We start from the raw sequence: 14,810 nt of genomic DNA on the forward strand, positions 1-14,810 counted from the left end.
CAGTAAGACAGCAGTTTCAGCCTGTCAGTTGATATGATCTTGGAATTTGCAAAAACCATGTTTAGTTCCTTTCTGCAATGAAGATTTGTAATATCATTGTTTGTACTACTGCAGCAGCTAGAAGTCCCAGGCAAGGAGTAGGCCACCTGCGGTGGGTTAACCCCAGCCAGCAGCCAAACACCCACCTGTCACTCACTCCCCTCTCCTGCAGGATGGGGAGAAAGTAGAAGGAAGACAAAAAGATCCATGGGTCAAGATAGTGGCAGTTTTATAAGGAAAGCAAAAGCTGCACACGCAAGCAAAGCAGAAAGAGGAATTCATTCACTGCTCCCGGGTGGCAGGCAGATGTTTAGCCACTTCCTGGAAAGCAGGACCTGAGGATGTGTAATGGTTGCTTGGGAAGACAAATGCCGTAACCTCGAACCCTTGTACCTCCTTTTCTTGAACTTTTATTGCTGAACATGACAGCATATGGTCTGGAATATTGCTTTGGTGAGTTGGAGCTGGGTGTCCTGGCTGTGTTGCTTCCCAACTCTTGCGCACTTGCAGCCCTTCTTGCTTTGGGGTGAGGGGAGGGAGAAGAGAGAAAGAAATCCTTATTGCTGTGCAAGCACTGTTCAGCAGCAGCCAAAAGATTGATGTGTTATCAACACTGTTACAACCACAAATGCAAAGCATGGCACCATGTGAGCTACTGTGAAGGCCACTGAGTCCATTCCAGCCACAACCAGTACCTTACCACTGTACGGGGTGTTGTACAAGGCACAGTGGAAGAGGATAACCCTTACTCCACAGTCATTAGCAGAATTGTGAAAGAACAGCTCGATACAGGCAAGTGATAATGTGTGTTACAGAACAGTGAGGAACGGTCAAGAGGATAGGTAGTAGCCTTAGCATTGAAGATTGCACTTTCACTTAGAAAGCAGGAGTTTATTTGCAATATCTTATGTGTGGTGGGTTTTTGCAACACATGATATCAAAGTCTACTGTAAGTAAATAAGTGACAGGAAATATATACCCATTCCCATTTCATAGTGAGCTCAGACTCTCATTTCTTTTTTTAGTCTTGTGTGGTGTCATGTCAAAAAATCAACCAAAAAGCAACCCCCGAAAGACCAACCTTTTCCAGCCATTTTGCTTGCTCTGTTGCTTCCTCCTTGGATGTTTTAGGGTCATTCCCACACGTATTTTCACGCATGCTTGTCTGATAAATCTGTAATCTGTTGATTGTTGGTTTGGCCTTTTTTTTGGGGGGTGGAAGTGGGTTTGTTTTTTTTTTTCTCACACTGTAAAGGAAAACAGTCATCTTGACCTAGAGGCTTATTAGCAGTGCTCAACATTTTTGCCTTATTTTACATATTAAAGTGTTTTGAAGGGTTATCACAATGCATGTGAAGTGTTTATTAGCCCTCATTTGGTGAATGGGGGAGCTGAAGCAGCAAAATACGTGATTTACAGAAGTTCAAACAGTAAGATAGTTACAAAACTGGGGTCAGAATTCAGGAGCAAGTGACATTCAATTCCCCCCTTGTTGTGTCAGTGTTTGGCTGTGGAAGTGTATCTCTAATGCTCAGAACATTAGGCTTGCCTCTGGAGTAGGTTGTTGTCAATACTGGAGATGATGCTGGATTTATATTTGTGCAGGTAGCTGTGTCTGAGGAAATTTAGTTCTTTCCAAATGTTACAAAAGAGTTAAGTACTGGTAATAAAGCCAGAGCTTTATTTATGACTTCCATTAAAGGAGGACCTTAGAAAAAGATCATACAAAGCACTTGCACAGTTTGGTTCTTGGGTTATAAAATTGTTCTGTGATCAGATAAACTATAGACTTCTACTACATGATCAGAAAATGCTTAGTGGTGCCAGCTGGCGTATGGGTACATGGAGGGCAAAACAAGTCCTTTCTTGTGTTATCGTTCCTTCATTACCCTCAGGCTACTAGTGAGAAAAAATTGTATCTGTATCTCTTGACTGGGGGGCATGCAATTTTGCCTGCCCCTTCTTTGGAGCAGGTGATTCTCTGGTAAGCTGCTTTGAGCTTGCCAGCTTGGCTCAGATTCTTCCATCTTTGCTGTTCCACTCCATCACATTTGTTCGTGTTAGTGAAGGTGAGTCCAGCCTATTAGTCCTGAGATGCGGGCAGCTTTTGGGCAGTTTCATGGTGGCCCCCATGAGTGGTGGCAAAACTGGAAACCACAGGCAGATCTAGCCACCAGAGATGCTGGGGGTTATGTTGCTGGCTTGCTCTTGGTCCCAGCATCATCCTCAGTCTACCCCTGTGAAGCTAGGATGTTTTGAGATGAGCTTTTTCTAGAAACTAATTGCATCTGCAGGACTACAGTCAGCCAAGAGCAAGTGCAGGGAGTTAGGGGGAATTAAAACCATCTGAAATCAGGGGTACAACGGCCTCTGGGCCTAATGCCAAGGGCCTTTTCTTCAGTGTGCATTTGGCCTGGGAATAAGTGGAAGTTGGATCTTCCTCCTATACAGCATCTCTTCACAATACAAAGGCATGATTCTTCTCCTTTCCTTAAGAAGGTGGTGAATTTTCCTGCAGTGGAAGATTGACTTCCTTGAAGTCTTGGTACACGCTCTCCTTGTTTTTTACTGAGTGTGATCAATGACTGCTGGACCGCTTGAGATGCTCATTCTTTGACAGGGACAAGAAGAAACCGGGAGGAAAACAGAAGCTGATTTTTGAAAAGGAACTGTATTTCCAGGGAGCACTTCCAAGTAGCATTTTATAGCACAGGGCAAGAGAGTTTGTCATTCATGTCCTGTCCTTCCCTATCCTCTCTAGCCTGAGAGGTACCGAAGGAAAGTGTGCCATTCTGAACAGGTTGATATCATCTCTGTGGGCAGGAAGGAAGTTTCAGGGAACTACAAGCTGGTCAGTCTCACCTCAGTCCCTTGGAAGGTGATGAAGAAAATCCTGGAAAGCATTTCCAAAACCATGAATGACAAGAAGCTGATCAGGAGTAGTCAGTGTAAGGGGAAATCATGCTTAACCAACATTATAGCCCTCCACAATGAAGTGAGTAACTTGGTAGACAAGGGAAGATCCCATAACATCCTTACAGACAAGCTGACAGGGTATGGCTTAGATAAGTGGGCAGTGAGGTGGACTAAAAACTGTCTGAATGGCCAGGCCCAAAGGGTTTGATCAGTGGTACAAAGTCCTCTGAGGCCAGTCACTAAGTGGTGTACCCCAGGGGTCAGTACTGGGGCCAGCACTGTTCAACATCATTTATGACCTGGAAGATGGGGCAGAGTGCACCCTCAGCAACTTTGTAGATTATAAAAAGCTGGGAGAGGAAGGGCTGATGAGCCAGAGAGTTGTGCTGGCATTGAAAGGGACCTTGGCAGGCTGGAGAGAGAAAATTCATCAAGTTCAACACAGGGAAACGCGAACTCCTGCATCTGGGCATATCTGGGGATGAGCCCCTGCACCAGTACCGGCTGGGGGCCAACTAGCTGGAAAGCAGTTCTGCAGGGAAGACCTTGGGATCGTTGTGGACAGCAAACTGACCATGAGCCAGCAATGCATTCTTGTGGTAAAGAAGGCCAGGAGCATCCTGGACTGCTTTAGGAAGAGTGTTGACAGTGGAACAGAATCCTTCCCCTCTGCTTGGCAGAGGTGAGGCCACATCTGCGGTGTTGTGTGCAGTTGTGGGCTCCCCAGGGCAAGAAAGACATGGACTTACTGGAGAGAGTTCAGCACAGGTCCACAAAGATAAAGTTCTAGAGCATCCTTCAGATGAGGAGAAGCTGGGAGAGGGGACTGTTTAGCCTGGAGAGGAGAAGGTTCAGGGGAGCCCAACCATGTATACCAATACCTGATGGGGGGAAGGGAAGGACAAGGAAATGGAGTCTTCTCAGTAGTGCCCAGTGACAGGACAAGAGGCAATGGGCACATGAAAGTCAATCTGAGCATCAGAAAATGCTTTTTCACTGTGAGGATGATCAAACACTTCACAGCCTCTGTAGGCAACATGTGCAAGTCTCCATCCTTGGAGATATTCAAAACCTATCTGGACATGATCCTGGGCAACTGGCTGTTGAATAGTGGAAGTTGAGCAAGATGACTGCCAGAGGCCCGTTCCAACCTTAGCCATTCTGTGATCCTGTGATCTTTGCTGTCATCACGAGACACATAGCTGGATCAACACCTTAAATTTCCCATGTCCCATGGCTGGGACACATGTTGTGCTGCTGCAGCCCCTCTCTCACCCCCCAGCCCTGTGTGTGGCTGGTTGGCCTGGCCCATGCCTGGCACATTGAGCTCATGGTGTCATAGCAGAGAGGGAAAAGGTTCTTGAGCCTTGCCTTCATAACTTAAAGGCAGCATAAGCACAACTCCTGGCCCTTCTTTGTTGTGAAGATTAGATCTCCTGGCCCATGTCCTGCATCCCATTAACATCCTTGAAGGATCTGTGCTTTTTCACCCTTTTTTAGGGGCCATGGGTTGGCTTTTGTAGCAAGGCCATGTCAGGAAAGAGCAAATGATGTTTCATTTTTGGTGGAGCTGTGCTCACTTCAAATCAGAATGGAGTTTAGGCTATGGAGCTTATGTCAGTGCTATTCAACAGTCAACATTTTCCACTGGCGTGTTGCAGAGGATGTGGTTGCCTCGCCTCTGACTCAAAATAGAGAATAGAATGCAGACTCTGACCTTCTTTCTTTTATGATGTCTGTTCTGTCTCATAAGGTGTTGAGTGCCTCCTGGCAATTGCTGACTGCCTTTAGCTCTTGTTGGCTTCACTGCGAGATAGTTAATGATATATACCAGTGTTCCTAAACACGCTTCATGACTCACTTCAAATATCCGGTCCAATCGAAAGTCAAGAAGTGGATTAGTTTAAGCTGATCAACTTCTGTGAAACAGAGTAAATATGGAACTTTATTTAAATCCAGAAATCATTCCTTGGAGTTGATTGGTGCATATGTTCTTTGTTTTGCTTTTCAGAAACCAGAAAGCACTTAAATAGTAGTGTCCTGCAATGTGTCCCTCACCGCTTCCCTTTTGTTTTGCAAGTCTGAAGGCTGAATATATTTTGTGGAGCACATGGAAATCTTCTAATGAGACTGACTTGCTGGCTGTGGGTTACATGTCTGTTGCTCTCACAGTCTGTGAAATACTATATTGAAATGGAAGTGGGAGTGCCCTAATTTTTTTGTGCCTCTAGTTTTTGTTTTCACGATGTATTAACCTGCTCTCCTGAGCACAGATGCATAAGAACACTTGCAACATTTGATTGTTTTATTGCTTTGCCATTCATTTCTCTCTCCCTCTGTGCCACAAACTGACTTCTAAGATACACGTTGAGCTGGATCCCAGACAGTTACTTATTAATAATTTTATCACTGAATTTCAAGTTTTATGGAAATAGGCATTCCAGAGAAAAAAATACAGTCAGCACCTGGTATGTCATGATAAACCAATATCTGGTACAGGAACTTCGGTATTTGTCACTTTTAAAGGACAAATAATACTATGTTGCTCTATTTCCTACATTTGTTAGCATTCTTTTCCAGCAGGTGAGTTTTAAACTCTGTCTGTACCAGCTAGCCATGCAGACAATATAGTGTGGCAGACATGGTATAGCTTTGTATAACATTGTTGATATGGTCCTCTTTGCACCTGTCTTGTGAAATAGCATTACCTGCGATCAGAGAACCCTCCTTAGAAATTGCATGTAAATTTTGTATTGTGAAATTTATGCTAAGAAAGGCAATTTTTGAAAGAAATACCTCTTGCCAAGCAGTGATTTCTTCCTACCTGTGTGCTGAGGCTTATCTAAAATAAGGGAAAATTTTTACTAGTTGTTTTTGGAACTGTTTTAATTGTGAAATACACTTGAAGTGGAAAGCATGTTTGTTCAAATCCACGTTTCTACCCTGTTCTTAGCTGCTGAGCAGATTCTTCACTGACTGGTTGGTACCTTGTATCGTCTTTCTTATTTATGAGGAATATAACACCTCAGATGAATTGTCTGCCCTTGTCCTTGGATGGCTCACATTCCTCTTTATGTTTCTTCTCAATTTCTTATACTTTTTAACTGAAAGCTTATCCTTTGTACACAGTAAAAAAGGTGGTAGTGGTTCAAGTATGAAATGAGCCAATAGGCAGATTTAATATTTCTGTGAACTAGTGCTTCCTTCTTGATTTGTGCAGTGTAATTGAAACTGAGAACTGATGATTGTGAAGGCACCTGAATAAAGGAGACTCCTTTTAGCCTTTAGTTAAAGAAGTTTAACTAAACTAACTAAAGAAGTTAGAGAAGTGTTGTCCTCATTCTGCCTTTATCCAAGAGCAGGATTCAGTGCTTGCTGTGACTTCTTGTTGAGTCTTCCTATAGAATGAAATTTCATTAAATTTTAATTTTCATTTTCTCATGAAAATATTAACTGTCTTCCATTGCTTCAAGTGTTCTCGTAGATGGGTAAATGACCTGCTGATCTTCTTCTGATCGTTCAAGTTATTCAACAGCTAAGTCAGGCAGATGACTCTTTACTTAACTGACATTAAGATTTGAGGAACCGAGATGGATGGTCTGTGGCAGCCTGAGCCAGTGTGGTTACTAGCTGCTGCTATCCTGCCTGCTCAGGCCTTCCTATCCTTTCCCTTGGAGTCCTAGCTTCTTCCTCGTGCTCCCTTGCTCGCCTGACCCTGCCTTGTGTGATGGCAGAGTCAGAGTAAAGCTGTTTGCTTTTTCTAGTAGTTCACTTTTCTGCTGGTTTAGTATACTGAGGTGGCTCAGCACAGCTGAGCGCAAGAGCCAGTATGTGGCAGGGAGTGATCAAGGTGGGAAGGAGAAGGTGACAAAGGCCATGGCCCTTCATGAAACCACAGCTTAATGTACACCAGGTGTATGTAGACATAGATTGGACAAAACTTAATTAAAATTATCTCAGAATTGAAGAACTGGGACAGAAGTCTTTAAATGCTGAATTGTGGAGATCATTGCTTTACTGTCTTATAAGAAATGTAGCGTCTCAGAAAGCTCTGCCATCCACAAGATGCAAGACTTTGCGCGTTTAGGATTGCCCAGTGGCTAGGCTGTGAGACCCACAGAACAGACATGGTGCAGACAGAAGCACTGAACATGCGGGATGCTGCTATGATGTTACACTCCCAAACCAGAGAGCAGGAGACTGGGCACGACCATACATTTTCAAAGGCACGTGTAACCTCCCTTCTTGAGAAGCACTGAGCATGATCTAGCCCTGCATTTCAAAGCCATCTGCCCTACCTTGTATCTATTTCAAAGGTGGGAGGAGATGTAGCCTTACTGTAGTGCAGAAGCCTATTACTGACATGGGCTGACCATCACGTACAATGCTAATATCAACTACGTGGACTACCATAGTAAGAATAATGGAGCCAGACGAGATCTAACAATAGTTTAGCCACTGGTGTGGGAAAGGATCCTAGAGCATTAACTCTTGTCTCTGGAGCTGCCTTTTTGAGGTGGTTCACTATAATGACATTGATGTGGCTGTTTGGATGGAGTTCGGCCAAGGTGAAAGTTCTTGTGAAGTTCTTACATGTGTTTAGAGCTTTTGGTTGCACTTTAGGATGTTTATGTGTAGCCTGTCGCCTTAGAACTGAGCAGGTGAAACTCAGTTAAAACTACAGCAAGAAGAATCTAAGCTATGTTGTTTGGGCATTGGTTTTTTTTCCCCCTTTTAATCTTAAGGAAATTATTCTGATAATGGATGCAGTTGGTTAGCAGTTTGGAAGATGAGTGTGCAGGAAAGGAAGGTGCAGTCTTGAAGTGCTGGCTTCTTCAGATAGTTTTTTAATGTCTTGGAGAAACACTTAAAATGTGAATCATTAGTGCTCCTGGCTGACTTTGGATGAACTAAAAATCACAGTGGCTGAAAGCATGCATTGACAAATCTGTAATAGGAAAATATTTGAGTATAGCCTCGGTAGATTTATTTTTATCACCCAGGCTGGTAGAAGCAACAAGATTAGTAAAATAAACAAGTAGCTCTAGGTTAAAAAATAAAATAGCTTTTGTCCTTTGCAAGGCTACAGCTGAAAGAAGCTGTACAATAATGCTTTATAGTTCTATGTTGCAATGTTAACATATTAAAGTTTTGTAACTACTGTATTGGGGGTGGAGTGAATTAATCAGTTCCTCCAAATGTTTATATTATTTGCTGTGATACTACCTTATAGTCTGCTAATACTCCTGCTCTGTAGGTGGTAGAAAAGGAAGGGTAAAACTGCTAGCTCAGTTGCAGCCAGGTCCTCCGATTTTGCATGTGAGAATTCTCACTAAATGGAAGTAAAGGGGCATGTGTTCATGGGCACCTTAATCTTTACAGCTTTCAGCGATTTCCTTCTGAAAGTCCGTGGGGCTTAGATGCTTCAGTTGCTGGTGCAACTCCAGGCATTTAATGCCTCATGTCTGTTTGAGCTCTCTTGTGTTGTACGTAGAGACTTCTTCAGGTTGGATTCTTTATGCTGAAACTACTGCTTTGCTTCTAGCAGTTGGCTCCTTCCCCACTCTTAATGGTTGTTTTAGCTCATTTAAGAGCAAATTCTGAAACATTATTACCATGCTCGTTACTGTGCTCTCCATTTTGTTGGGACCATCCAGTCTACATTAGATACTCGTCTTCTGCTTCTAAGTGCCATTTTGTTGTGTTTAAAATCATCTCCTTGGCCCTCTGAGCACCATTGTAAAAAAATCTTTATTGTGCCTTTTGTCTTTCAGATCTCACTGCTTGTTGGATTCATCAGTGTAAATAATTCTCCATGGACTCATTACAGTGCATACAGCTTCTTTCAGATTGTCACCATGTGTGACTTGGTTATGATTTTGTTCTTCTACATTATCCACATTTTCAGAATCTACAGGAAGCTCACTTGCGTTAGCTGGCCACTCGCAGTAAGTCTGTTAGATGGTCTGGGTTCCTTGCTTCTCTTGTGGGTTGATGACTTGATTACTTAGTCCATTTTCTTGTGCTGTTACACAGTGATAGCCTGTTTTTCACATACTTCTTTTTTGCCTTGTATACAAATCCTTTTGTTGCTTTTGCTACTAGTATTCAGTTCAGCAGATGACGTAATTGTAAGATTTTTAGCTGATTTGGATCTGATCCTTTACACAGATATAAATCCAGATTTACTCCAGAGGAGGCAATAGTGTTATTCTGAGACAACAGAAAAGAAGCTACTGATAATCAAGCCTTCAGCAGATGGCTCCTAGCTCAGGTCATTTATAGCAGCCAAGGGATAGCTAGAGTAGATCATAGCATCAGAATTCATGTTCTACATCCTGTCCCGAAATAAAGTCTGAGTGCTATTTAAGTCAAATATGTCTCTGGTATAGTTTTAGGTAACTTAAACAATAGCAAGAAATAGGAGCCTCAGTCTGGTTGCCGTAGCCTGGCCATTCCTGGGATATCCTGCAGGATGTTCCTGCCTTATTCCCACATTTCCCCTGCACATTCACCTCTCATAGCCTAGCAGAGAAGTAACAAACAACACAGAAAATGTGAGACCTGAACTTCCTCAGTAGCTTTGAGTCAGGTCAGCTAACAGAAGAGTCCTGCATCCTAGTGTGGGATGACAGATTTTCATAACCTCTTAGAACATGTCTCCCTTCCACGTAGTGACATGTTAGTTCCACAGACGAAGGACCAAAGGGATAGGGAAAGCCAACTGGAGAGAATAGATGGATTTTGAAATCCAAGAAGTGTTTGGATGGTGTTTAGTGGAAGCTATGTAAGTAGTTGACAGATCTAAGTTAATGGTTTGTCCATCCATCCACTTCTAACCAGAAAGAACAGTTTAATTTTCTTTTTAGCTGAAGAGTATGGTTAGACTCACATCCCTTTTTATATATTTTTTTTTTTAAAATGTGTACCACCACTATCTGTCTCTAGAAAGTACTTATTTATCAAGAGACAATACAGATGTAGGGATTGAAATAAGGGATTGAAATAAGCTAATAAATGTCTGTTTTGTAAAGCAGCATTTATTGTGTGCATTGCTATAACAGGACTATGCCATTTTGGCTTCTACATAGGCTGCTTTTGTATTTTGTTATGTGTTTAATCATTCCTAAATGTTCCATAGTCACTGGTGAGTTTAAGGCACTGCAGTTTGTGGCTGCTTAGCTTCAGATAGCTTTATGGGATGTGATGCTTGAACATTGCTGCTCTTTTACAACCAACCTCCTTTTCAGTCACATATTTAAGTATCTTTAGAACAAAATAGGAAGACCTGTAAGAGACTTTGGGAAATGACAGCTAGTGTTTGGCTGAGTTTCCTGGCAGGATCTCGACATTGCAATTGGGGGTGTGATTGGCAGTCAGTAAAGCTGCAGTGGTTCAAGAGGTTGTTCAGCACTGACACCTTTTAAAGCTAGGAAGTATTTCTCCAGAGCAGCACACTAATAAATGCTGCCATTTATTGCCATTTCGTAAAGGTTAGAGAAATATGCCCTTAAGGCTTCTTCCTTCCTCCAGAACTGTCTCGTTAAGTAAGGTGCATCCTTGATGCAATAAAGATACGTGTTTCATCCTCAGTAATGTACTGACTTGAATTGAAAGGATTGCATCCATACTCAGTAAGTAGATCTTATCCCTGTGACACTAGTACACCTAAAGATTGGCCCCTATTCTCTTTTTGAACAGGTCAGGTATGGCACAAAACGCACTCATTAGGTGTTTTTTATATTTTTTTTCCTTTTTTTTTTTTTTTTAGTTTTTAAAAGTTTTTTTAAATTTTTTATTCTTCTGACTGGTGTTTTGTTCTCTGGATTTGAGTAATCTCTGCCAACTTGTTTTCATTTTGAGGCATATCGAAATGCTTTCCTGATAAGTTTCTCTTCTGATGCAGGCTGTGCTTGTCTTTACAGGAGTTTCTTCATTATTTAATCGGTACTATTCTGCTTCTCATTGCGTCAATTGTAGCAGCATCTAAGAGTTACAATTTGACTGGACTTGTGGCTGGAGCGGTAAGACTGTGTTTATTAGTTTTGACGCTTTTTTAATTGCAATGTATATTAAGTAGGGCATTGGAAATCTATTACTTGTAATTTTACTTTCTCCCAGACTTGCCTTGCTTGTGTTTTGGTTGGGTGAACTACCTTCTAGCTCATGTCAGTGAATGTTCTGTAACACAATGCCAACAAAACCATTAGGTTGCGAGACTCCAGACTCACCACTAAAGTGGGTACTTGTCCTGTCAGAGTTGAAACCAAAGGCTCAAATGTCCTTTAACTCATAGGAACTAATGTGTTTAGGGGGAGAAGTAAGATAATTCAGTTTTTGACAAGTGGCTGTTGTAGCAGCTAGAAGTTATCTGAACAATTTCACCCCAGTCTTCAGCTTTTGACGCCTCCTGCTCCTGAAGAGAGCCCTGTTCAAGATAATTTTTCCTGAGGGTTCCTGGGCTGACTTAATGGAAGATACTGTGCCTCTGTTGGCTGGAGGGCTTTATAGAGAGAGTCATGACTTCTGAGTTTGGGCAACACAACTTTCACAGCAGCGAGACCTGAAATACAGCTCCTTCAGAATAAGGAATTGCTTTCAGAAGCTTAGTCCTGATGATGCAAACAGACTAGAAGACTTACCTGATTTGTTTATTTGGGAGATGGCAGGGAAAGACTTGTTTGAATGGGGCAGTAAAAGAGCATAATCAGAGGGGTTAGAAAAAGTCTCTTCTTTGTTGCAGAATCCTAGTGAGAAGTCTAGAAGGTGAGACATTATGCTGCTGTCCAGCTTTTTCTCCCTCTGTGCATATCACACTCAGTCTGTCTTTCAGTCACTGTTTTGTCAAGACATAAGCTGCTATTATACTATGGAAGCTTTTTTTCTTTAATATGTTGGCAGAATGCAGTAAAATATCACTCTTTTGGGTCTGTTAATGTAAAATATGTAGTTGGATATACAAGAGCATCCATACATTCATGGAATATGTGTCATCTAATGTTCTCTTAAGTATTTGTGGTTTGTTTGTTTTTTCATTCAGACTTTCGGCTTCCTAGCTACGATCCTTTGTGTTCTAAGCATATGGTCATCCTACAAGGTTTCGTGTGTCACACAGTCCACAAGTAAGTAGCATGCTTAGTAACTGCCAAAATGCTTCACAAAATTAATATTTATATTTTCCACCACAGGGCAATGTCTACCTGGAAGGATTTATTAACCTCCTGTTCCTTGTTACTCAAAATTACTCACAAAGCAATAATTCCATATTTTCTGTCAACACAGACGTATTGCAGCTACTCACTGCTGTTAACTAACTACTAGAGCAAAATAACTTGCTTCTAGCAAGTAGTTAATGTATCAGTGCTTTTTCTTCTCCAATGCCCACGTCCTACCAACGTTCCCCTCCTTGGGGTGGGGAAGAAGTGTTTCCTGTGTGTTCCTTAATCAAATAGATGAATTTGTTTGTGGCAAGGCAAGTGACACTGTCTTCCTTTTCAAAGGTGCATCTGTATGACTCTTTCATCTCTGCAAGATGTCTGCCTTACAAAATAGGATACCAAAGAGGAGTGTCCTCTACTGGAGAGAGAGCATGGATATTGTGTTACTAGCCTGGACAGCTGGTAGCTTTTGAAGGTCTACTTGAACGCCTGTGCAAAAACAATGTTGTGCACCAAAGTTCTTTTGCTCCCCCCATCTCCCCCTCCCTCAAAGAAGTTTATAATGGAGCACCTGCTTTTTTGAGCTTCACAGAGAAAGACAACTTCTGTTGTACAAGCTGGGCTGTGGTCATTTCCAGCTATTTGCAATAAGTATGTTTAAAACTCATTTGGAGATTCATTTGGTTCTCCCTTCAGAGGAATGGAAAAATTGCTTCTGATTTCCTCCATCTGTTTACAGAAGGGAAATCCTCCAAATTCCTACCTGATTCTTAACTTCCAAGGATGGTTTGTTTGACAAAGGGACTGTTACAAACTGATTTGTGCCTGGATAAGCTGACCCAAGTCTTTGTTACCTCTTTCTATCAGAACCATGGACTTTTTCTAACATCAGCTCAGCCAGCATAAAAAATTATGAACTCCAACTTGAATACATCATTGCAAACACTCCCTCCTAGCCCCAACATGAAATGATGAAATAGGGGTTTTTCTCCACTAATTTTTACAGGTTATTGACCATCGAAGATTTTTCTTTAAAACTTCCCTCTGCCAAATACAGGAAAATGCATACCCAAGAATATGTGTTTGATGTTTTGTGGGATCTTTTTTTTCCTTTTCACAAACACCCATTTGTAAAATTGTAAAATGGCTATTTGTAAGACCTGCTCTGTCAAAAATTTCTGTGCATTTCCTATAAATTATTCTCTTTGGGGTCTAACGGTCTTTATGGAAAACCCATTGTGAATGGGCAGTGTGCTTCTTTCTCTTATGTGTGGTTTGTCCCTTCCTCTGCCTCTGCTGGGATCCATGCTTTTGGAGACTCTGCTCAGAGCCTGGCCAGGCAGAATAGTTCAGTTTGGTCCAACCTGGTATTGTCATGAAGTTCTACATAACTTTGAGGCTGAGACAATGCCTTCATGGCACCTTTGTCTTTCTCTCCTTTTGCAATCCATCTCCAGTGAGCTGGAAATTCTTTGCAGGAAAAAGGGAAGCGCAGGACCCTCCTTGGTGCTTCCCCTTTCATGTCTAGCTGTGAAGTAGAGCTTGTGCTTTTAAGCTGATCTCTTCTGTCAGAACAACTGCATGATGGTGCAGCAGGTTTCTGCAAAAAGTAGGATTTATACAGTTTTCCAGGTCCAATCTGGAGGAAAAAAGCATTTTCTGGCCTGCTATGCTTTTTTCTCTTTGTCTGAAATTCTGTGTCAATACTGCTAGAGTAATTTAATGGTCCTCTCAGAAAATTCTTTTGGTGCCTCATAGCAGGTCATCATACACTGCCATTTGTTGCAACCATATTTTCTTCTCTCATCCTCATGTATGTACCTTTACTTTGTTTTGTTGTTTTTTTTTTTTTTAACTCTTTGACAAGAGAAATTGTCCAGCTGCTAAAGTGTCAACAATTTTGAGTAAGTCAATTAAAATAACTGAGCAGGTAACCTGGAAAGGTAGAAATCCCCCTCCTCACGGTGCACAGTTTCTGTGATTCTTCTTGCTGTTCCTTTTTAGAAGTGCCCTATTTACAGCAACATAGAGCAGGAAACAATTTGAAAGCACAAAAGTCCACTGTTTGCGGATGAAGATACATATATTCACTCCAAGATAAATTGCTTTGACGTTAATGTGGAGGATTATTCAAATTAAACTAACAGCCAGTTATAATGTTATTAATTTCATATTGACTGTTTTTTATTTCTTTACAATGTATAACTTTGGCCTGCTTTTCTGCCCCATACCTTCAGATGACGTGTTTTGTGTTTGGTTAGCAATAGGTCACTTTCTTCTTTTTAACAACCTCAATTGAGCATGCCTGAAGGCTCTCTGCCTTAAGAAACCAGACATCCTCCTCAGCTAGAAATCCATTGTCAGCAGAATCAGTGATGGTTCAGGCTTCCTTGCCCTGCCAGCACAGGACCAGTCCAAAGGACATACATGACAAGGGACTTCGTTATGGGCACTTTGAATGAAAATACCTGCAGAAGAAGATAAACGCATACATCTGTACACACACAAACACATACATGTGTGTATATATTTATATTTGGCTTTGCAACAAGGGTGCTTGGTTACCAGTTCTCCTGTCAAGACTGACTTAACTACAGTTTTTGGAAACTAGCACTCTGACTTTAATTTGGACTGACATGGTAAATATTTAAGGATACAACCTCTTCTGTTCACCCAGAGGAAAGAGAAATGCTCTAT

The 14,810-nt window shown here is 41.7% G+C and overlaps 1 protein-coding gene across 1 annotated transcript; it reads left to right on the top strand.

Annotated features, from left to right (window-relative positions):
• Positions 1-8,729: 8,729 nt before the first annotated feature.
• CMTM7 (CKLF-like MARVEL transmembrane domain containing 7) lies at positions 8,730-12,085 on the top strand (the record flags this gene model as incomplete). Its single annotated transcript, XM_010085898.1, has 3 exons — positions 8,730-8,903; positions 10,881-10,979; positions 11,996-12,085. Coding segments are annotated over 3 exons (363 nt in total), but the record flags the coding sequence as incomplete, so codon positions are not given.
• Positions 12,086-14,810: the final 2,725 nt, after the last annotated feature.

This window comes from Pterocles gutturalis, unplaced genomic scaffold, assembly GCF_000699245.1.
Source record: "Pterocles gutturalis isolate BGI_N339 unplaced genomic scaffold, ASM69924v1 scaffold32030, whole genome shotgun sequence".
Taxonomy (NCBI): Eukaryota; Metazoa; Chordata; class Aves; order Pterocliformes; family Pteroclidae; genus Pterocles; species Pterocles gutturalis.